Below are 25,787 nucleotides of genomic sequence, written 5' to 3'. Positions count from 1 at the left end.
TATCAAACATATCCATTAAGCGGCAGTTGATTTATATTTTATTGTACTCCCAATAATGTTAATGATGAACTTTTACCTTAGAACTAAATTGCTAATTTCAGTCAGCTAAATTCTATCTGCTTTGTCCACACTTTTCATTATGGCTAGACAAGGGACCAACTTGTCATCGCTAGATATCGAATTGTTTTTTGACATGAGTAACTGATTGTCTATCTTTCAGAGAGTCACTGGATTCTATTTACGAGAGAACACTAGCACAATTAATTTCATTACCATGATGACGGTCCTGATAAAGGCCGTATGAAGTTCACAGCATGTGGGCCAATGCTTGTTCTTAAAGATATTCTTAGTTATCCCAGTATTACTAAAGAATGTGCGTTGGCTAAAAATTACGAATTCTGTAGATAAAAAACCCACAAACGTAGTTCCTGTTATACTTGTTTCTCAAATATATGTTCCCATATTGAAATGTTTCGAACTCTTAAAGACAATTACTTTATAAGCTGTGAGAATGCTTTTTTGGTCTACTGACCATAATGGTTACTAGACATCATCCTCTACATATGACAGCGACATAGGTAAGATACTAATCCGCAATTCTGCCTGTAAAGTTGTGCTCAGAATTCATTTGCGTTTCAATTGACCGTCGAACACATAAAAGGAAACCCTCAGCAACGCATACCGTTTGTCGTAAGGACCATCGCTAACGATAAATGTTCAGCGATTGAAAGTACTCAGAATTCACAGAACTAGTAATTGCTTGAGCACATCGGTTGTCTAGGGTTACCAAAAATCCCAAGCTCGTAGAGAGTTGAAAGTATTAGGAAGGCGATATACCACGTCATCAGGATAGCTCCATAGAGTCTGCTCATCCGCCAGCGATTCCAGTGTGTTAGTGCGATCAAAAAGAATAATGTCAGCAATAGCGAAATAGTCGAATACATCATTCCTGAAATGTGTATGCAGCATAAAGCAAATTCAAGTAAGAACCCGCTTTTTTAGCGGCCATTTGTAACGATTGCAAATCGATATGCATATCCACATAATAAACAAGTGGCCTGCTTGTTAAGTGCTGTCATTTTTTTGTAATCTCATTAATATCTACAGAAAACTAACTGACATCTATCGCCACAAAGTTCTAAGTAATTGCACAACAGGCATAGGGGTGATACTGATTTTGTAAAATATATTCCAGAATTTTTTATACGTCAAACAGACCTTTGCTTTCGACAAGTATAGGTATTCCGGGTTCAATAACTGCCGTTTTAATTAGCCATGGCAGGCCCAGACCGACGAGGATTTCAAAAATGTTCGACCCGAGGGCGTTGCACACAGCCATGTCACCAAATCCTTTCCTGACAACAAGCAAACTCGAGACGATGTCTGGTAGGGTTACGCCGATTGATAGAAAGGTTAAACCCATAACCGTGTCCGAGATGCTTAGCGTGAAACCTATAATCATAATTTAGCACAGAAGAGTATTTTAGGTTCCAATAATTGTTATCGACGACGACAACATCATCAGTAAGTTTTAGATTATAGTTTGAATCTCGTTAGTCGTTAAACCCCTTAGGTTGTGTCTAAATATTCATTATTTAAGAGAGTCGAAAAAAATGCATACTACTCAAGCTCTTGTAGGACAAGCTTGACAGCTTTCACTGTGTGTGGCCTTTCTTTGGCGTAGAGAGAGGCGACTTTGCCTTATCTATCTATGCTTATTGGATAGCTTCGTTCAGGTGATGCAACTGGGCTTTAGATAGGTCCTCATTGACATCTTGTTCTTTTTAATGACCTTCCAGCGTATAAAACTCTTCCCGTCCTACCTCTGCTTTTAATTTCTTCATATAGGTTTTTTCTAATCCTATATCTCTATCATAAAACTCGCCTATTCTAACCGTATTTGATCAAAATAAACAATCCTTAAGAAGCAGTTTTTATTTTTATAATTGAATGCAGAATTACGATGGTGTGAAACTCAGTGGTAATGAAACGCATAGGTGAACTGCTAAAAAGACTTTACAAACGGCCAAATTCATCGCTCTCGGTAATGAGAGTTTTTGTTGTCCTTAAAACCTGAACTCACGGTAAAATCGTACCGCTCATTGCACAATGAGGGAAAAACGGACGTTTAGATCCATAGACCGAACATTTTGGAATCGTACTAAGCAAACAAACAATGAGTCTGTAAAAGGAAACGTTTGAGAAACTAGCGATAGTGCTTATAGTTACAGTCAAACAGATTGCGGTTTGGCACAGGAGGTTCTTGCACCATAAAAAGCAAATTACATTTTTAAATCCAATTGTGACCGTTTTAGTTGCGACTTGTAGAGAACAATACAAAATTGAATCAATTTATAACCGCAGCATCGAATTGGATGGATGGATGGATGGAGGGATGATACAGCCACTTAAACTAATTTACGTACCGATGATAGTGATCATCCAGACGAGTAGATAAGATGCCAGTGTGATATAGAATGTACTCATAATAAATGTTGCAAGGAACCATTTGCGACATTTTTTCCGTTGGCAGTTGGGAATCGTCAGATGAAAAAGCATCGTAAATGGCAAGTAGAACAGCCAAAAGATCTTTAGGAAATGATTGCGGGGCGGCTTCAGAGGTGACTTGAGATCGACGTCCAATGAACCCTCAGATCCACGGCTCGAGGCTATCGGTAAAATGTCAAATTAATTCTTTATAGCCGCTTGCATGTACCCAGTTCACATGCAATAAGCAATTTCAGAGATAATAAAATATTAAGTAGTAATAGCAGTTATTTTCAGTTAGTACAGTGGTAAAGTATAGGAAGTTCCAAAGTAACATTTACGAGTCGCTTCATTTAGGTTTCTACGCAATGGGTGGTTTTTTTTTAATGAAATCAAAACTATACGCTCGATCTGCTGTCTCACCTGCTACAGCGGCCATCACCTGATTCTTCATGATTTCATTAGCAATAATCTGCTCGTTGACGACTGTGCATTGGTGAAAAAATAAGTCGAAAAAAACGCAACATTGTTAGTAGAGCAAATTATAATTAGATAATAGTTTTGAGCCTCTTGTTAACTTACTTCGTAGTAATCAATTGTCACCGTACTCATTTTGGATACTTTTGACAACACAAATTATCGGTATATATCATATATGCAGATCTTTTACGCCATCGACATGACATGTTCAGTTTGGCCATACAGGTCAGGCATGATTATCGATGAATCAATTCTATTCAAGTAACTCGGCTGGCGTATAGCACTGCAGTTATACATCCTGATAGAAGTTCGTTCCCATGATCGCTTGAAAGCTGTCAAAGGATCAACAGAATCTTTGTGTTTGCCATCGAAGTCTGTGGAAATAGAGTGAATTATACAAATTACCACATACTTACACTTGCCTCTGTATAATACAGATATCAAAGAGATCGTTAGTTGCACAAAACACTTGGTTTTCGAACACGACATTATTAAATCTAGCCAATCTTAATTATACAAGAAGTGCTTCTATTGGAATCTGCACACATCTATCACACTGAATTCGTTGGCATCATGAGCATTAACTCAGAAAACCATCATTGATAAACGCCTCTTATTTACGCAGTTATGTTATTGCAATGCGTCGTCTGTTTAAAAGATTCTGTTGTCTGATATCTGATATTATTTGACAAGAACAGATACGTTTCTAGAAGATCCTGCTTTTGTACCGGAAACCTTGCTGAACTCTATCTCTGGAAAAGTGTCAGGAAGCTTACCGCTGCTTCGTTTTAGGGAAATCAGCGACATACGTCGGCGTTGACCCTCGAGGAGGACCCGAACAGATGGAGGAAGCTCCACGATCGATTTGCGGTAAGGGTTCAACGATAGCCTCCGCTCGGTTACCCTTAGGGAACCTGCCAGATAGAAATATGGCCATGGTCAACGAATCGAACTTGATAAAATAAATACCAACAAGTAAAATACATTTGAATGATCCAAAACTGCATTTCTACTGCTTGATACATGCAGTTTTGAGGATTTCACTTGCCACTTGATTTGGCACAGCGTGACAACACATATCTTAAATACGTGAGAGGTTGAGGTTATGCCCATGAAAAAATTACAAATCTGCAACAACCATCCTTATAATTATTCCGTAAGCCTATTTTTTCATATTCTCATATACATAGAGTAATATGTTTACAGCGGTTATGACAGACGTGTTCTTATCTAATTGGTGTTTTTTTGAAATTCTGCCTTCAGCGACGAAAAGGTTTGAAGTATCGTTCGTAATAAATTATTGAAGGACGGCCCAATTTATTTAGGTGCGTAAAATAAGTTACGGGCAATGAAAAATAGCGTACATTTATAGCAACCAGAAGCAAAATAGTAGAGGCCATAGTATCAACAATTGCAACAGCATCAACGCGGCTATAATAATTATAAATCTAATATTACAATAAACTGTAACAATACAAAAGTATCAGTGGGTTCAAACACGAGCCGCCCACTCTTGCAACAGACCTAGTCTTTTTTTAGTACAAGCCAATCTTCTAACCGTAATATTAGGCTCACTTTATGAAGTAAAAACCGTACGCTTCCAAGCGCTAATACTAGCAAACGTCTTCAGTAACGAAGACAATAGCAAGTTTTAAAAACTAGAGAAATTAAACATTTACCTTATAGCAGCAACTCCGAACGTCAGCTTCTACGTAAGATAGACGCCGCTTATGATAAAGTCGCGTTACTATGGATTAGTGCCATAGGAAGGCCTCAGTTTCTAAAGAACTATACCGAGTGACGTGTATCAAACTCAAACGCCAGTAAATACTGAATTCTGGGGCCACATTGCACGAGTTCGCACGTTAGCCCACGCATTTGCTAGCAGCAGTTTTTCTGCCGTTACAGTAATAAACTAAATAAATAAAATAGACCAATAAAATAGACTATTGTTATTGACTAACAAAGCACCCGCATTAGAGATACGACAGCCGCAACGTTTACATAGCTTCTCTTAGTTTTCACCCTAAAAAAAAGCTTCACTACGATCATCCACGGTGCCCCTGAATTCGTATTCCAATTGGACTTGATTTAGACCAAGTCACCTTTTGTTGATTCAGACCTTCACGTGCACGACACTGACACTCCCTGTTGAGTCGATTTGTTTGATTCAAAACCCCTTATATTCGATCGTAGCCGACCAATTCTATATATCGATACTGACTTAGACAGAGGCTGAACGATTGAAATCCAGATAAACGTAAGGCACTCAACTAACGGCAACCGTTTACCAACAGCGCGACCACAACAGCCAGCCAAGAACAACATAAGCCCGTTATCGAAAACATAGTTATTATCTTACTATTATTTTCCTTTCGAAAATTTTGAATACGTAATCTTATAACTGCCGTCTGTGCATTCTCACATTAAAGCGGAGGTGAGACTCATTGCCGAGCGTATCGCCTATGTAGAAACTCAAATACTGCCTAGACAGGCGATTGGTGGTCAACTATAACTTCATCTTTCAAACCCAATCGCACAGCACTAAAGCGAGCTATTCTTTAAAAGGGTATTGGCTTTAGTAAACGGCATTATTCTACCCCATATTGGCGCGCCCCATGTCGACAGAAACATCGGCAAACATGCGTTCAAAATGCGAGCAAACGATGTGACTCGTAAACCTGATATGTCGCTTTTCGGCGATTGCCTCGCTGTAATCGGACTTCAGTTAAGACAGCCTTCACGTTTGGTACTGCGTACAGCCGGCGCTCAACAACGAGATGGTGGTGATTTTGCGTTTGCGTTCGCAAAGTGAGACTGTGTGATCATTTACGAACTCCGAAAGCCTAGTCAAAGACTGAACCGCTGAGGATCGGGAAGAAGTCTGTTCCAGACGAACGCCCACCGTGCCGTCAGACATGTTGAGGAACCGATGTTCCAAAAACTGCGTTGCCGAAATTCAAATATCCGTCAGAAGTTGTGGCTTATGGTTTGTTGCAGATGCACTGGAATGATGCATTTCGCACAGAAAATCCGATACAGGAATGGTTCCCTGAAGGTGGCTACGTGCCAATGCATGATGGAGCATACCACAGAGCTCGGATTACCTTTAGGCTACTTGCTGTCACTGACATTCAGGTGTTGCCATGGTCTGCTAGTCCTATAAACGTTAACTCCGCAAAGAAGTCTGATAAACCATAGAATCGTCGGATTTGGAATGAGCAGTAAGTTCCAGGTGTTTGTGAAAGAATCAACGATGTATGGCACCAGAATCCCCTCACAGCTCAAACCTGTACAAGAATCATACTCTAAACAGTGACGGCACTTATCGTTTCAAAGGGAGATGCCACTAAACACTGATGCTAGCAGCTGAGCGGCTGCGGCTTCTAAATATTTGCCGATTTCCATATGGAGTTTATTTGATCCGACACTGAGTGAACAAACAGGCCACAGTTGGGTGAAACCAGAAGATGATGATCGTTCTCGTAAGAAGTCTGCGAACACTAAATCAATATATTTAACTCATATAAGAGATATATGATTCACAAAGCTGCTGAAGACATAGGCAGGAATATAGATTTTCTAAGTCGCAGAATTGGAACGGTTTCGTGTGAAGATGGTTATGTTTCGTGAAAATTAACGGTGCTACGAAAATGTTGCTCTTGACGACTGATCGCAAGACCATTACGCGCTAGATGAATAACGCCTCTGTGATTCGGCAGCACAAAACGAACTGCCTTACGGCGATACCGGACGTAAAACTCAAAAACTATAAACATGAATAACACCTAGTTTAAAGTCTAAGTTTTTTTTGTCAGAGATGTTCTCAATTTCACAGGATTCATATCAATTATGTTTATTTTATTTATGGTTCAAGTTAGTAAGTGTAGTCATTACTACAAAATGTGTCGACTGCCAACTGATTGATATTTCCCCCAACGAGAAATAGCTTCCCCTATTTCTAAGGAAGCTGAACTGACAACAACCGGATTATCAACTGGAGTTTAAAGTTCGATATGCATCTTGCTTACTGTAAGACGAATTTTGTTTTGTCGTAAAGGTCTTGGCGTTTGTCGATCTGTTAATTTTACTTCAAATAGACCGTAACTAAGTATCATAAGCTCATACTATGTAAATTGTATGCTCTTTGTTAACGGCCTTCATTTCTATAACTCTATCGAAATTCAGGTGTCGGTCTGGAGTCCGAAATTTTATATTTTATTATCAACTAAGTTACCGTTTATGGTTCAAGCAATCGCACTAAAAGTTATTTTATCGCAAAACATGCAGTCTTTAAACTCTTTTGTAATAGTTAGTACGCATAGCAGTTGTTGTTCCGACAAAAGCTTATTTCTGTGTAGAACCGTGTATTGTCGTTTGACGAGCCTTACTTTATTATTATGCAATGTAAGGTAGCATGCACGCATATGCGGTACTGCTGAAAGCGGGCCGAAGCACTTACCTGCCTGGGGAAACTGACGGTTGCCAGAACAAATGACATCTACTTTCAGCCCCCTTCCAGCAATGCGGTTTACCTTGAGGAGCCGAATCGAACTCCTTCGTCGAAATGGTCGTTGGAACAGGAGCACTTGCGTCCTGCGTTGTTGCCTGGGCAGGAAACATTCCTTCTGGGTAGTCGACACGGTCTTGCAGGAACGAAAACCTCTTGACAAAAAACGCTTCGAGTTTAGCGTCAAACGACATGAATATGGCATAAATGAAGTAACAGGCAACAAGAATCGTAGCCTCGTACCTATCCAAAAAGAAAAAGATGATTGAAAGCATCAACTATTAAAATTACCGGCTTGTTTAACAAGCCTGGTAGTGAAGAACAACAAAATAAAATAGGTTTAGCTTCGAAAGTTATCGACATTGATCCTATTAAAAACACTCTGAGAGATAGGAGGTCTAAGAACCTGCTAAGGTTAGGCTTGCGACCCAATGTATGAAAAAAGCCAACACCATGGGTGACTAACCATGTGATGAGATCATCATACATGGCAATCAGCATTACGATAACGCTGATTAGGAAGAACAAGCTGTCTCGATACATTGGCCATCGATGAAGTGTTACCACCTAAACCATACAGACAAAAAGGTAACTATAATTAGACCCTAAGAGAAAAGCGATTATGGTGTTCTTATGATGTTTGCACTTGACACACTGTTAATCTAAATGGCCTAGGGTTTAATCTTTCTAAGTTATCGAGGCTGCCTGAATAGAATACTTATCAATAGAAACAGCTAAATGCTTCAATAGTACCCATATTCTTAATAGCTCAGCCATGTTTCTGCTTACCCTATACCGACGGTGGTATACCACCCGTTGAAAGCCCACTTCGAAGCGAATTCAACAATCTTAATTACAGATATTTCATTAATAAAGAAATAATTTAGTACAAAATGTAATTATTCATTCAATTCTTTCCTAAACGTTCTAAGAGAAGTGCCTACCTTTTTTTTTTACCAACTTATGCATTCGTGCATTAGTCAGTACCCACTAACAATACCCCATGGGAGCACACGTTGATAAATTCGGCATGCAAGCTGGAAGTTATAGTCCGTTCCTCCTATCTCGATTGAGGTCTGTTATTATTGATAAACAATTTGTGACACGGCCATTTCATTCGGAGCTTGAGCCGGATTCACATATATTCGGTAACATTTATCTTAGACGGTACTAGTGACAGCCTCAGTGCGTCTCACCTTTATCATGAAATAATATCTAAGATGTTGCGTTCGAGGCAACTGATCGCAAAAAAATTATATTTGGAAATCTATTGCTCGAGACACCAGGGTACAGCCTTCGGCAACATATGCTCACCGAACTTCTACATCAACTAAATATAGCAGAACAAACGATAGTAAATATGCCCTAAACAAAATTACTTATTACTTAGATAACACGGTGCTTTTGTCTTTCGCTACTGTGTGCAAAGCCTGAATTTTTCAAACAAATACGAAATTGATCATTGATTACAGAAAGTGAGATTTAGGAGAGTCCTTGGATCGATCCTAAAGCAGCCTACCATAACAATGGAGCTGTTTGATGTGAGTTAGTCAAACGCCGAGAAACGTCATCAAAAGGCTGTAGTTACATTACGAATACGTGACCCGTTATGACTTCGCAGTTATATTGTAATGTCATAGGCTAAAAAAGATTCCTCACCGCCATATTTCGACGAGTCTCATATATTCTCGCCATATTACGAGTGCCATATTACTTGGACCGTGCGTAAATCTCGAGTATCAATGCGTGTTGTGGCGAATACCCATTTACCTTATGACCAATAAGCGTCTTTTCTTCAGTAGCAGTTTAAGATCACTTTTTTAGTGAGGGGGTTGTTACGTGGATTATCATTAAAAAGCAGAAAGAGAAAACCTCCACATAAAAAAGTATTCACGCAGGTTCGCCATATTCCATAAAATTCGATAGTATGCGAAATTTCTAGGTAGTATCAAGGTTAGACTATGGCTGTATATGCACGAGGGCTAGACATTTTTGCCAGCCGTACCACACTCAAGCGTACGGCTGACAAAAATGTTGATACATTGAATATGCGTCCACCCGACTATGGATAGGTAGCCATGTTTGAACAACGAAAGGATCCGATTTATTCTTCTTTAACGTTACATCAACAATCACTACCTGACTCCAATTCGAGATCGATATCCTGTTCGTAATCTTGAATTTTGTCTAAAGGAACTAGGGTCGGTTGCTGATATAGTTTATTCCTGCGGTATATAGTATAAATGCATTCACAAGTAAACCACTCTGTTTCTAGACCTTAACAAGTACATGGCCTATGCGCCTATCGTAAAGATAACTGCTGCGTGAAGTAGGCGTACGCTTAATTTAGGGAGACGGGCTTTACGTATATGTGACGTCAGTGAGGTAAGAGTCTTTTGTGTGTCCGTCGACATGCTCAAAAGCTAGATATGTTTGTGCTATAAAAATATAGACGGTCGATTGCACTACCTGGTCGATTGAAATTTCGAATAAAACACATTTGTCCACCAATTATCAGAAAAACAAGTTCAGCCTCCGTGTAAAAATAATCATATTACTATCAGAATTAAAAGGCTCGGTCGGCCTGATCAATTTAAATAAGAATTCAAGTGAGATTATAGTAAAACTACAAATTGACATTGTTTTAAATGTTCAAATATAACCGCCACATTCGAAATCCGTGCTAGGCTGCCGTCTGCGTTCAAACAGCTTTATCATAAACATAATAAAAACGGTCAGCTATCTTGAAACGATCGTCACGAAAGCGATACCCATTCAACAACCTCTGCGTGTCCTATCAAAACTTAGAACAGGCAGAAGTACAATGTGATAGTTAGTAACTTCGTATTGTGCCGTTTTAGTATCTTCCTTAGTAATCTCTAATGCGGTCTGCTTAGCTCGCTGGCTTTGGAAAGTATCTTCCCATCTTCGAAAGTATAGGAAACCAATTCCACTATAACCGAACAGTAACGCTATATGTTTGCGTCGCACTATTCCTCTCGAACGATATTTTATTTTCGTTATTACTTGACTCACTGGGTCATTATTTATTCATACTCAAACGTTTGATTCTTGCCAAATTGCTTCGCAAACCTTGACCCAGATTTCTATAGAAGCCAAGCGCGTAATTTGAAAGTCTTCATGACCCCAATTATGTTTCTAACCATCGGATCGTTGACAAGTTTCTTCTGATCTGTTGGATTTCTTTTGTGTGAATTTTGCACATTCAGCCAGAATTCATATAATTTAGTTAAAGAGCCAATTTAATTCCAATTTCGTCAATCGAATTTCAGAAGTTGCAATGATCGTTGAAAGGGTCAGGCCACAACATATTGCTTAGTAATGGCAAACGAAGTGGACTGAACCGTTATATCACAAACGTAGAAACTAGGACTTCTCTATATATGCATTTATGGAACTACCTGTTATTTTTCTTAGGATAAGGGACATATTCTGATGACGTGTTCGACGTTTAAAGAGATTTGGAGTATTATAAACTAGATGTTATGTTTTCTTACAGCTAGAACCTTTTCAGCCGCCTGTGCCCTTGCAATGAGTAATGACGCACGTGTTTCACATCAGACAACGGCTGTACTAACTACTGTAGAAATATAAAACTGAAAACTTGGATAAGCGTTATTCAAATATTCATTACGCGTTTCAGGAAGAGGGAAGTGATTAACTTTGCAATTTCACTAAAACCTGCAGCTCATCAAACCACGACTTCAAGCGGAAGAGGAATTCCATAAAGATCTATCTAAGACATTTTTCCTAACCTAATTTCATGCCCAGGTATCGCATTGATCTAAATCGATAACATAAAAAATAGATTTACCTTTCCAGCAAAAAGAGCGCTTACACTGACAACTCCAGCAGCGTTTAGCACGGCCGATCCTAATGCGGTACTGACTCCCAAATCACCCTAAAACAATGACCCATTACATATTTATTATGGAAATTGTGCTGCTACATATATACAAAAATTCAATCGGAAATCTTGAATGTTTTCTAGATAAATATCGCTTACACAATAGGATCTGCGTTTAGGAATAGATTTTTGTCAAGGCTCACCATCACAACTGACCAAGGCAGACATCTATATCAAACTCTTCATTAAACGAAAAGACAGTGTTTACGATTTGGTTTTATGACCGACGTTCTATTCTACGCTGAAAAACAGAGATTTACAACAAATAACAAGTCGCTAAATTAAATGCTTCGATAGCGGATAGCTTCGAGTGCTTTAATCGATCACCTTAGCAACGAGGATAGCAATAATCGATGCAGCGATAGCCGGTACGGAACTGGCAGCGGCCATGAACGTGGCTCCAGCTACGTCAAGGTCAATTTGAAGAGACTCTGTGAGAACCTGTTGATACGAGCTCGTTAGCGGAGTTGATGCAAAGAAGCCATGTTGCATGGATAATTTCAGCCCAATATGATTGTATTGCCCCATATCTTTACTTGTTTAGGATCTTAAAAATGTACCACACGTGTATAAACATCGGCCAGCCGCATCCCAATGGGTACTTTCGTGAAATATTTAATTGAGAAATCTGCGTCAGTTTTTATCGACGCGGTTTATTCGGCAAACATCAATAGGAATAGTAATAAAATATGATAAATAATTAAAAGTCAGCCAGAGCGAATTCAACCGTATCTGAAGGCACATCGACTAAATGTAGTCATAAGGCAAGATATAAAACTTTTGAATTGATTTGTAATCGTGCATTAAATGTCAGGCTTCTAAACATTGATCGTTCTTCAACAGTTACGATTGCTGTCAACGTCCACGCAGCCTACATATTGCTTTGGCAGATCAAACTCTCAACGTTTCTATCTTCCTTTGAGAGAACTCCCTTGAATGACCAACCTGAAAATAAGTTGAATAGCCGCTCTATGACATAAATGATGCCTCACTATAAAGAACGTTCAACGTGTATTTGCACCTATAGGAGAAAGCAGTTGTCGTAAATATCATGATGAAGTATAGCAGGAACGTACGTTACGTCATATACGCTACGCCGAAGACATAGCTACACTATCAATAGCAAACTGAACCCAGGTATTTCGATGGCTATATAATCATGTTTGCAACAACACATCAAATACGAGCTGGAATACACACACACACACACACACACACACACACAAATACATGAGATAGACTTGATTCTGTAGGTAAATAACGCTGTAAAACGGGTAAAAAACCGCTGGACTTAATAGGAAAGAATAGTGCGAAAGCAACATATTGATGCACCAAGTTCATCCAGGCTCGTCTATCTACGTTTGTCTCGTATTGAAAGCCAACCTGATATTATCATGATGCTGTAGGCCCGACCTAAAGTCTCCTCGACCTCGAATGAATGGTTTCTGATAAAAGAAAACGTTTTATATCGGTCTTCGCTAAGTATTCAATTAATGCTCTGTCCTCATCTGCACGCTAAAAGAAAGCTAAGAGCATTTCACACTATTGGCAGCTACTACGATTCTCAAGACAAACAACGATTAGATGAGTTGACGTAATACGGCAAAATACTTATGCTCTTCAGTTTAAACCCAGTTAATCGTACAATTGCTGACCGTCAAAATCCATAATAAATGGCGAGTCCTCAGCTAGAGTTCATTATTATTCGAGCTATCTTCTTCTAATATATGAAGATCGTTAACTTATACCAATATCAAAGGGTGACACCTGTCTCTTCTTTAGCCGCAGCCGTCGACGTCAATCACGCGCCACTTGCTTCACATCGAATACACAGATTAACTTCCGATTATCCTCTACTTTGCCTAATTAACCGGCCAGAAACTTTAGTAAGTCGCTCTTTAAAGAGAAATACGATTTTTAGTTATACCGTTATCCTCGGATGGCTACGATTTTTCGATGAATACCATGGGGTCAGTGTGTTTTCGCCATTTTCGAGGAAGTCGAAATTCATATTCCCTACTCACCGTGACGTCTACGCAATTGGTGTCCACTGATATGATGTACTGTAAACTTCCCTCGAATTTCGTTGCGATAATGCGTTTTATAAATATTTTTGCCGTTTCAGTTAGCAACATCTGTTACTAGGAAACATTTTGAATTAAGTAGACGCTATTACAGTGATCTTAGCAATTAAATCCTAGCGTTGGCCGTTATCCGTAGCTATAAAGTGGTGCTGGTAAGCAAAATTTAAATCAAACGCAGCTTTCTCATATTTTGTTACGCAGGTGCTGCAATAGCCGGTCAAAATACCTACCTCAATAGCAGGAACGAAATATTCTTCACAGAGAGTGGACAACGCGGCAAACATGTATATAGCAACAATAATGTGTACTGCCAGCCACCCCCGACGGCGTTGTTGTATTGTGAGCATCGGCTTGGGAAACTGCTCAACTGCTGCAGGAGTGCAGTTTTCCAGAGGAGACCCAATTATTGACACACCGTTTTCTGTAATAATAACCCCAACATCATACTTTATTGAAAACGCATAAAAACACAGCCTGTTTTTTTCGAGATAAAAAGGTTTTCATTTAGAGCTCGGTAAGAGATCGTGTATAGTAAGCGCACGAAGTTGTCCCGGACACTTTTTTAAAAGGCTTAACAAGTAAGCACCACTGGCTGGCGAGCATCTATTTTACAATGGGTCTGGAAAACATGCAGGCTAAAAATAATGTTTTGACAAACTACTTAGTTATTGCAGACATTAGAAATACATGAAAATTAAAATGTTACATTTAATATTAACGATGATTTATAAAATCCAAAAAGAAAGCCGTAGGTATACATCATTGAAGTCATCTTATCTGTTTCGTGATATAGTTAGATAAAAACGTGTGTTCTATGTAATTTACGAACACTTTGGACAGCACAAAAGCTATCGGCAAATGGAGCTATTTTATATCATTCCGTGCAGGCTTCAAGATTCATTCATACGATCATCCCACATTACGTCGTACAAACATATGCGAGCAGGAAACTAAAACACCTACGAAAAAAAAAATTATTTAGAAAGCGGTTTGTAACAGAATTGACGTCCTGCACAAGATCGCCAAGACTGTGAACGTAAATAAATCGCTAATACGTGGAATGAAATCCTATACAAACTTGAATTTTAGTTAGCCAAATTTTTCATCATATTGTTGAGCGTTTTTTTGCATGCTTTGCAGTACACAGGCGTAATCCATGCCATTTTTAGTAGACGGATAATAAGTGCCAACTGCTGTATATGATATTTTTATCTTTGTATAACGTCTATACACCTAATCTGTGTATATATTCAAGCTATCCTATTCAAAAACGATAGTTGAACCTCGCCTCTAGAAGTTACCTTACTTGACTTCGGCAAACGAAATTAATTACCTTTATATAAAAATATATATTTATATATATAGTATATCAATATAAATTATATAAAAAATCAATTACTTTTTAGTGAACTTCAACAACAAACATACGTTGATGTTACGAACTAGGTTATAATGACAAAAATATCGTTCCGAGAAGTGACAACAATCGTTAATAATGGCAGCCAACGTATAGGCTGTGTGCTTCGTGACAGCCTGAAATTAGGCATGCCTAAACACATCGGCAGTTATCACACATTGATTTTGGTGACGGTTTAGCAAGCCACGCTGCAGAACGAAAAATCCATTCTCTGTTAATGTCAATAGGGAACACGATGTGTCGTAGATTAAACCATATATATAAAAAAAAAAAAAAAAAAAAAAACTATATTCGACAAAAGCTGTTATTTACTTTGAAAACCTTACTTAAACATGCAGCACTAGAGATAATACAATGTCCTATACAATTAGTATAATTAAGTGGCGGTCAACTCCTAGTTGTCGGCCACACAGGCGTCTGCCAACTCAATAACGGACTTCTTTGTGCTAAGCTTGCCGATTCTGCGAAGATGCATCCCGTAAAATAAACTTGTTATGAGGTATACGTAAGACTAAACAAACAGATAAAATCTCATTTATAAATGGTATCTCACGATGCTCATAACTGTCGTTGGAGCAGAAAAAGTACCTTAGCTAGTGTTATGATACGAAAGAGTTCAATGTTTCTTCTATACTGGGACGTGTTCTTTATCGAATGTGAAGCGTGAATATTTATTAGAAAATCTATAACAATGAGCCTGACAAGATTACGCCAGACGTAAAAATTTATACGCTCTGTACTTCAATTCATATTAACTTTAACAAAATGATATCACTAGCCCGGTTTTTTCAAAGTGCAATATTTGACGTAAACGAAGACATCACGCGGTTCTAGCATTTCACTAAAAAGTTTTTCGCGAAGTACATCGTAACGCTTCTGCCTAACCGGACCGTCTATGTAGACCAAGCTACAAACTAATCCAAATATAAGAGTGTTCTGGGTCATTAGTTACTTCTATAGAAATGCTATCCTTAGCTACACTGTGCAGACCCTTTATCACCTGTTCTTATGTTCATTTGATTAAAATTAACTAAACGGCCTACGGCCTGAAGGTTTTACTTGCTCAGTAGACCGACGATTGATTGACAGACCTCTTATAAATTGTGCTTCGAATCACGGCCACTTGAAAGTACCTGGATCAAACGAAGACGATATAAGCCAGTTCAAGTACAACTTGAAACACCTGTAGGCATATTACATTTTTAGAGGTACAAAGTTATGTAAACCAAAATTTACTACAGAGGGTAGCTCTGCGGCATTATTGGAACACTGGCAAGAGATATTTCGGCACCAAATTTATATTCACGATTATGTCTCTAATGGGGTCAAACGTGAGTTTCATATAATATATCATAAGTTGATATTTTATGCCCTCATATGTTTAGTTTCATCCAAAAATTCGTCTTAAACATAGTCCATTTACTAAGAAACGTACTTGATCAATAATTTGTCGAATGTTCAGCATTCGTAGATTCTTCAGATTTGTCAAGATTGCCATATTGGCCGCTGTAAAAGCATACAGGCTTCTAGAAGCTTAAAAACGTCGACGGATCGCGTGCAGCTACTAAATCCAATTATTGCCCATACGCTCTAAAATTGGAAGGCTCTATGACCTTAATTCAGGTATATTTCTGAAACATTCTTTACTGGCTCGTTTTACGCAACATAAGTGACGGCCGTGTAGAGGTAGATTTGTAATATCTCTTAAATCCTGTTTAGAATGCTACATTTATTGTGTAAAAGAAGTACATTAAGAAAAGCCGTGCTACTTTTCGAAGGAAGGTTACTAACGCATTGAGGTATTAGGAGAGGCAGTATTGAAGTATTAGGAAACGTTCTTCATACCAGGTAAAAAAGTGTTTTCCAGTGATTCTGCTCAGTTAAATAAATAATCGTAGAATGAAGTACTTTCATTTTTAGGTCTCAAAATATTCCATAATAGAATATTATGGAAGAGGGCAGGCATAGCCTGTGAAGGCCAAGAAGGTACACGATGCCTGTAGTTAGCTACCTTTTAACCAGTCCATTTACTATCTTTGGATGTTCGTGCTATTGATCAATGCACGATAAAAGCGAAACGTAGTACTGAGAATAGAGTCGTTCACTTCATAATTACAGTGGCTATAATAAAAATAATAGTGATCAAAATAATCAGCTGAGGATCGCCAAAGCTGATACAATTGTCGCACACCTGGTAGCCATTTTAATTAAAGACCCAAACACGGTCCTCTCTTACAATTATGTGTGCCCTGTGGAATGAGACAGACAGAGAGATAGAGGGAGGGAGAGAGAAGAGGGACAGAAATAAGAGTAGTTTTCTGTTAGACCTGAACACGGAATTCATACCGTAACTGGTAGAAGCAGTTTGTATTCTCGTTGGTCTTAGACTAGCTAAGTAGACCGTAGATTGCTCACAGTAGGTATTTCAACGATACATCCGACAGACTATTTAAACCTTCAATGACATTTATTGCGCTAAATATGAGTTACATTAAATTATAGAGGGACTCGATTCCAAAAATCGTGAGCGTGTCAGCTATGTGGTCCTAATTCATAATATATTGTTATATTCTCTTTCCTTTAACACAATGATTTCTTCCGTTATCAAGCACGTTTAGGCCACAAATATATACATACGAATCTGCGGACATTTTCGCAGCATAAAAAGATAAAATAGAGCGAGTACCCTACTATATATATATATATATATATATATATATATATATATATATATAGATAAGTACATGAATTAATTCTAATTGCGCTTATAAGAGACAACGATTCAAACAAAAAAGAAATGAGAGTTTGTGCATATTTACTTCAACTTCCGATACTTTCTCCTCGCGTATACATGTGCGTTAAAATATGTTTATGAAATTTCAGCCTACTCACCATGATATAAATTTGAGAGCGGGTGTATAGAAGATGATAGATAAGTCGGTTCATTATGATTCACCGCAGCAAACACAACGTGCGCTAGGAGCAGTGCGCCTGGAATAATCACGTGCTTTCGTATTGGATTTCTGTACGTGCGTACAGCATGTAGCCGGTTCCCCATCGCTTACGGCCGAACAACGCTTTGTTGCTTTCGTAATTTTTTTTTCGGTCGTTATAACTAGAAGTTGGCTAACTTCTCTTTTCTGCTGTCGAAGTCTGTGTAACTTGTGCCGAGACATGTACGGCTCATGTACGCAGCTTACATTGGATTATCTATAGTGGCTCAGTCAAATGGTTCCATTTTTGTTTGTTGCTTCTTATTTCTGATTGAATTCACTTCGTGGTAATGATGAAAAGCAGGAGGCTCTAGAGTTTCAGATCATCACACATTGTAAAACAGTTACTAGTTTTTCATTTAAAAGCACTAATACATATGGTGGTGTCACTCGATGCCCAGAATTCTTCCTTTTCACTTCTAAAGTCTAACATACACACAAAGGCACACAAAATGCAAATCTTCACGGCGACACTCGTCGAGGGGACGATGAAGGATCAGTTGGTAGCAGAAGATTTATGACACTCACTCTTTTCGTGTTCCATTTTTTCGTTGTCAACTTTTTTTTTCTTGTTACCTTCGGCAGCCTCAACTTACGTCAGTTATATCAAAGACAATGAAGTGGATCCATAAAAAACATTCAGCATTTTTCTTATCGCTGTTAGCTTACAGTATCTTCGTGCCCTGTTTCAGCTGTTCAATTATTCGCACCCACCCGACGTCACCGACGAAGTAATAGGAAATGTAAAAAGGTTTCAGCCTACCCTGGAGTATTTTGTGCTAGGAAAATGTAGCCTCCTTGCTCTTTCGACCATTGACTAGGTGACTGTCACACCTATCGCCAAGTTCGACAACCTAAAGGAATCACCCTCGCCTGGGAGAGACTGTATGTGGGCCCGGTCTGTCTGTCGTCCTGCCTAACACTGATGGCAGTGGCCACTAAACTCAGCGAACGCGACATCTGGAAAAGCGATTACAACCGCCCTTCTGTCTGTCGTCCTTCCTTCAGGCTGGACTCGTGGTAACTGCCGGAAGACAATTGAATATCTCTCTAGCAGACCATAAATGTTTTAAGCTCTACGTCCGGTGCAATCATTAAATGTCGCTTCAGACTCCTGTGCAGTTAATGAAGTGCTGTCCTGGCTAGAACAATGAAAGAAGAGGAAAAATCGAGGAGATCGCTTGTATTTGAACGCATCATCTGAATTTCTATCGTAGTATTATCGGAAATTGTTATCTATGGCTATGTCTAAGTAGGAGCTGGGGATCCGGCGTCTTTAACGAGTAGGACGATGGTAGTTGCGGTACGATCGTCAACGGCACCTTCCCTCCCCTCAAACATCGATAACAATTGACAGCTGTTTCAAGCGCCTCTCGCTACTCCTAGTACCTAGTATCTATTCTGTTGTTCTTTCTTTCCAGTCTGAACAGCAATCATGCAAATCACGCAATTTTTAAGGCTATCCAGATCTTTGTTCTTGGTAAATGCAGACTATTCCCGAGTCACTGTTACCCATTTTTAAACGTTTTTCTGGATAAGTAGCGCAGGTTATACGCGTACGTCACAGCGGATAGCACTAACAAGTTTTATGGATTATTCAAATCAGATTCTTTGAAACATTTTTCTAACAGACCAAATATATAATGTATCAAAGTAACACTTTATATTAACCCAGTCACTGAATAATTCAAAGTAGGAACTAGAAACTTATATTAAGGGTTGTTAATTTTGATGTGTCATTTCCTGAAGGCTACAAGAAATTCAGACAGGCACAGATACGTTTACAAGATGGACATTTGCTAACCAAGTCGGCCCCATTGTTCGGGTCTACTTTTTACATCTATTCTAAATTTTTTTAATCAATAATTATTGTACAATGAAAGAATCGTTGGACAATTAGAGTAGATTACATACGCGATCTATCATTGGTTGGACGCACATGTACGCTTCTACTGAATACACTCTGGCGAGACGACTGTTAAGTGCGAGAACAAGCAAAAATAATGAAGTCAATTCTGAGAGAAAAGGTAAAAAACAAATGGCTTACGTATTACGAACGGACACTGATCGAGGTAACTAAGTGAGGGAAACAGAGAATGATAGTAGATAACAGCTAACGCCGTTCACTCACAGAGTAGAGCAAGAGTATATATAGATGTCAGGCGATTATTTACATGATATATGAAAATTGCTGAAAAACGTGTACCTGTCATTTTTAGGCTCGTCGACTAGGATAGTGGATATCTGTAAAGGATATTATATGAGGAACCTAGGTGGACAGGTAAAAACTAAATCATATGAAATGGTAAGGAAAGGAAATAGGAAGCAAACAGGTGGATAATGAATCTGATATAATGTGACCGAGAGAAAATCGCACACTAATTCGAAAGAGCCAGGACCACTCGTAGGTTGTAAAAAAAAGAGCATATCAAATACAAAAATGGAGGGAGGACGAAATATCGAGAAACAGAAAACCAATCTTATAGACAATGCGGAAAAAGCGACATACTGAAGCGGAACATGTGTGATGAATTGAGAGACCCTAGAAATTACGTAAAATTGGGACACAAAATTAGCTAAATGAAAACATGCTATAAAGTGAATTAAATCGAACGATATAACACACAGGAAATATGAGTTATATTTTTTAAAAAAAGCTGGAAAATTTTAAAATATTTGATAGTTTCTATAGTTTCAAAAATTCTTGCGAATGTACCACATCTTAATTAAAATTATAATGTAACAGCATAATTTGTTCACGTACGTTTCTTTACGTATCCAAAAAATTAGTATTAAAATAATTTGCACAAAATTACTTTTCAGTGAGATGTAATTTTCAAATCAACAACAACTATGTCCAAACGACCTCATAATGATTTTATGTGGCGAGCAGAAACTTGCCAAGATAATCAATGAATGTGCTACAAATTCCAAATGGTCAAAAGACGGCCATAGCTCATATGTGCTGAGGTTATACAAAAACTCCAGCTATAACTTAGCGATGATCGTATTGTATGGTATCATAACGTCGTTGTCGCAAGGCTGAAATATGCGTTACTGTAATCGGCGGCACGCCGTGTGTGATTAAAATGGGATCGTTAACGTAAAGATAAAAAAATCCAAAGGGCGTAAAGTAGGAAAAAAACACTATTTATTAAATCCAAAAGAAGAAATACATAGTAAAAAAAGGCTCAGAATAATATCCTGTAAATAAAGACGCGAATGGTTAGTAAGCGAAGATAAAAGAAAAAAAATAACAATAGATAAGTAGACTCTACATATGGCAACTGAATAACTTGTGATCTCTTAAAATTCATCAATTAGCAAGCCCTAGTGGGTAATTGAAAAAGGCCAATGTGAACACGGAGCAAAAGTACAAAGGTCCACCTTTACACGTAGAGCTATAGAACGAAATCTGACATGGTGCGTATAAACGCGGCTCTAATGTGAATGCTGGTACGTAGATGAATGACGAGTATAAAAACAATGGTAACAGGCCAAAAAAGATATGGATTCGTGCAGATCTAGAAAGACGAAAGCACACAGCAACGTTGTAAAAATACTCTCATTGACTGTCTATTAAACAACAGACACTTATGTTCTAGGCTCGAATAAAAAAAAGGGGGTAATTTCATATGCGATTAGCTAGTCTATGATTTATTTGTACGGAGAATATATATTACAAGAAGGAACCTTATTTGAGCGTAAACAGTAGTGACACGGTTCAGTCTGAAAGATTTGTATTGTACGTGAGAGTAATGATGAGCAAAGGATCGTAAGTGTATACGACGTAAAGACGTGAGCGATCGGTTTATCAAAAAAAAAAAATTCTAAAGGTTTTAAATATGTCGGGAGAGGCTAGATGGTATGTAAAACGTCATTTAATTATATAACAGTCGTAGTAGTTATCCTCTTCTGAAGTAATGTTTAGCTATTTTTTTAATGTGCCAAATGACTTTTTTTAATCCAGTGTACTTGCTTCGAGAAAAAGCAACTTTAAGCTAATTCCCTGCAAAGGACAATTACATCGCTCCATTTTTGTTTGCCCATAGGATTTTAAAACTATATTATTGGTTGGATTAATATTTGGAAAAATTGACGTAGCCTTTAAAAATGTAGGAATTCGCTGAGTCCTCCACAGCAACGAGTGACATTCAATGTACGTTATATATCAGTGTTAATTAAAGAAATTAATAATCGATTTTCTACATAACCTGACGGTGCGAGCTTTTTGACACTCTTTCTATGTATGCCCTAAACAAAGGGGCATGCGGCTCTTCCTGTAGGAAGAATCCTTAAAAACGTAAAGATTTTCCAACCAGTGCACTTCTAATTTCTTTCACCTGTGCCTTTCACCTATAGCTGTGATCATATCAAATTAGGATCTTCATGATAAAATGACATGTTACTTTCACTGCCTTAGAGAACTTAAAGTATGGCGAAAAGCGTTAATTCAAGATGTAATATTAATACCCCGTACTGGTCAATGCTTTTGATTCCCTACTGAGGGTCCTGGTTTCCTAAAACCATTGATTCAGCGTGCTTTAAGCAAAAGGCTGGCCTAAGTGTTGATGACTTGCGTTCCCTATAAAAGTGTAGGTAATATAATAGATAAAAAAGACATTTATCAAATGCCCACTAGGACACTGGGACCGCCAAAAAAAAAGTGTACTCCTATTCATCTTATTAATTCCTAGCTATTGGAAAATTCAATAACTCTATCGAGGCATCGAGAAAACGTATGAGGAATAATACATTTAAGCTCAAGACTTCAATTCTACCCATAACATAAAAATACGTTCTACGATTTTTTCAGTTCTACGGCTGTGCCATAAGATTCCTATTGCGTAATTTTTAACAACCAATGTCTATCTAAAAATATCTATACTGTATTTAAAACGTCCTAAAAAGATGTACCTAAGGATGATTTTATATATATAGGAAGTAAAAAATACACCAAGAATAGGTAGTCATAAAAATATTATGAGTTAAAAAACCGTTATTCAAGTTGTGGAAGGAGTGGAAACTACAATATAATAAAGCGGTGCAAGTTCGATTTAGTAATGCTAAACTAATATTTGTGCTTTAATAACTTGGCAGTTAACCACAAGCGGGCAAACTCCAAATGTATCGCAGAACTCGGACCTGCTAAAATCTGATGTAACACTGCCTTTCGGAACTACATTGCAGGACTGGTGGAAAATTTATATTGGTATTGGAGCTCTTCTAAAACGAAGCTTTGTTTAAGTTGACGATTTATTAAAGAAATCTTGGGTTTCCTTCATTTGTACTTGGCAAAAAAAAAAATGCGATCATAAATCTCTCAAGAAGCGTCCACTTAAATGGGAAGCCCCATGCTCGTTGTTAACATATCCAACGCAATCAAAACAGATATTCCGCATTACTCAAGCCTGTTGGTTGTAACTGAACACATGATTAAAAAGAAACAGGCCGGGTTCCTTTCTTCGAGTAGCTTTTCGTGTAGTTTCTAGTTGATTATCGGCCGTGTTCCTAATAATTTAAGGCCACACTTCTTTATAGAACTTTTTTCCAATCAAGAGAAGTACTCCTATACGTCCTAACATTTGTCTGTTTGACCTATTTAATGTCATTTTCTCGTTATGAGCTCTACGACTATAGTTCATCGCAGGTAGCAACAAAAGTTTATCCTTACATTGCTCATTTAGTTTTGGACATAGCCCGCCAAAGCTATTCATTATCCACTGTAGTAGCATGTCAAACATTTTATATCCTGGATTAGTTTTATTACATTCGACGTGCGCAAAACTCCATAGTAGTTGTAATGAATAGTAAGCCTGTGGTGACTATTTTTACGACGGCGGCTAGACAGATACGTCGCCCTTAGCACACTTGTCCCAATGGATTAACAATTTCGTGACCCTAATAACATTGAATACATTTTTTGTATGTCTGTGCAGAGACATGCAAGAAAGAAGCCCCGAGTGCATCAATTAGGCGTTTTGCGAGCTTCGTTAACGAATCAGTCACCTGACTGAAAAGTCCTATGTACAAGGAGGTCCATTCAGGCTCCAATCATCTATCTTGGCAACCTACGCGTATCTACAGTACGTTCATAATATCACTTTCTGCAATAGGTAAACATCTTCAATTGTTGCGCCACTTGAATTTTAATTCGTAAATTACATTATTAAAAATGTAAATATTTCTATCTGTTTCCTTCTACTGAACGGATAAGTTTTCTACGAACGATACTGGTCTTCTCATCTATAGTAGTATATAAATTCAATTATTTATCATGCTTTAGATTACCTCACTTAACATTTCAAGCGTGAACAATTGACGTCTCGATGAATTAATTATATAGTTATAGTCACATATAGTTAATGAGAAGTACCAGCTTGTAAGAAGACACTTGCTTCAATAGCTTCAGAGAAAAAATTGTTACTGATTAGTTATTTCCATATACGTATTGTTTCGCATTTGTGTGAACTTTTTATTTATTGTAATTTAATAAACGCACAAGTTCTTATTGTCAAGTACGTCTTTATTGTTGGCGTTGTATTATGGAGTAATATAACGATAGTTGGTACTCCTTTTTACTGCATAACTCCCAACTTTCATGCGTTATTTTTTGTATATAGATCAACACACATCGTGTAGTGTTTTTTTTACTTTACGCGATCACCTAAGAAACATTGTTACGACCATTAGTTCTATTGTTTGGTAATTCCGAAAAAAACTAAACTAATAGTACCAATATATGTTGCACCTTTGTAAGTTAGATTACACCTAAAAAAAGACGTACACGAAATGGTGTTTAATCTGCGTGTCTACTGCCACTCAAAATCGCTGTGAATGAAAAGATTATGCATCTTAATTAATCTTACCGGCATCAGAGAGATGTCGGTAGGTTTAGTTGTGCGTCCTTTATTAATCTGAAAAAGGTAACTTTTACAACGCCGAAGTACATCTGAAAAAATTATTCTAATGAGGTAAAATGTTATCTTTTTTTTAAGGCCATGTAAAGAAAAGAAGATAGCTCATTATAGACTCGATATACTTAAGCATTTGTAATCAGTTGATTCTTAATGTGCGATACGAATCTTTTCCCATTGAATCACAAAGAGAAACAAACCTAATGCAAATAAATGAAATAAAATAGGGTCCTGTTTTTGCGCCGGACGCGATGAGTGTTGATGGCACTTCTTTTTATTTAATAAAAAAAATGATTATTTATTGTTATGAATAAGCATGCATATCTCTAAAGTGCTAGTCGGCTGATGAAAGGCTTCGGAACGAAGATTTAGCATTGTTACAAGTTACGTTCCTGATATACCACACGGATGTCATAACTTCATGAATGCTCGATATCGTAATGATAGTTTATAACTTAGGGTGCAAATGCTTGCATATAAGTATTTCGACTTTTCCAGTCTTTAAATCATTTATTTAGTAATTTAGTCGTAACTGCGTAGACTAAAAGATCATTTTGTGTCTTAACAAAATCAACATATCATTTTCAAGGTAAAGATAAATATTATTAACGACAGACTGTAATTCGTGCCTTAACACCAAGCTCGTGGGCTTGACGTTAACGAATAAAGTATAACAAGTAAACATTTAAAAACATGGCTAACGGTAAGTTAATATGAAGTATTTGTTACCGCTAAAAGAAAAAACATACATAATATATGATGGGCATGATACTGCATCAAACTCTTTATTTCATACTAGTGAACCGTGAACAGTTTATATACACGTCATAATTTACCAATAAGAATTGAACTTGTCAAGCGTCATACCACCTGCTTTGTCCGCAGATCTTGGTTAACAGTACTGCTCCCTAATCCAATGAACTCGTCTGCAACCCGCGTGGCGCTCAGCTATACTGATGCACCAACAATTT

At 37.9% G+C, this 25,787-nt stretch overlaps 1 protein-coding gene across 3 annotated transcripts; it reads right to left on the bottom strand.

Moving 5' to 3' along the window:
* LOC111269301 (putative sodium/potassium/calcium exchanger CG1090) lies at positions 1-18,892 on the bottom strand. 3 transcript variants are annotated; one of them, XM_022848768.2, is made up of 11 exons: positions 17,799-18,892; positions 13,720-13,910; positions 11,733-11,846; positions 11,313-11,399; positions 7,944-8,044; positions 7,503-7,720; positions 3,744-3,881; positions 2,911-2,973; positions 2,427-2,669; positions 1,219-1,452; positions 1-949 (listed from the first exon to the last, which is right to left on the bottom strand). In XM_022848768.2, the coding sequence occupies exons 1-11, from the start codon at positions 17,962-17,964 to the stop codon at positions 750-752; spliced, it is 1,755 nt and encodes a 584-aa protein (XP_022704503.1). In that variant the 5' UTR covers positions 17,965-18,892; the 3' UTR covers positions 1-749. The 3 variants fall into 3 exon arrangements, with proteins under 3 accessions (XP_022704503.1, XP_022704504.1, XP_022704505.1); XM_022848769.2 differs by lacking the exon at positions 11,733-11,846 and having other exon boundaries at positions 17,799-18,889; XM_022848770.2 differs by lacking the exons at positions 11,313-11,399; positions 11,733-11,846 and having other exon boundaries at positions 17,799-18,851.
* Positions 18,893-25,787: the final 6,895 nt, after the last annotated feature.

This window comes from Varroa jacobsoni, unplaced genomic scaffold (assembly GCF_002532875.2).
Source record: "Varroa jacobsoni isolate VJ856 unplaced genomic scaffold, vjacob_1.0 scaffold_1376, whole genome shotgun sequence".
NCBI classification, from domain to species: domain Eukaryota; kingdom Metazoa; phylum Arthropoda; class Arachnida; order Mesostigmata; family Varroidae; genus Varroa; species Varroa jacobsoni.
The sequence above is the reverse complement of the archived record's forward strand: the minus strand, read 5'-3'. Positions and strand labels throughout refer to the sequence as shown.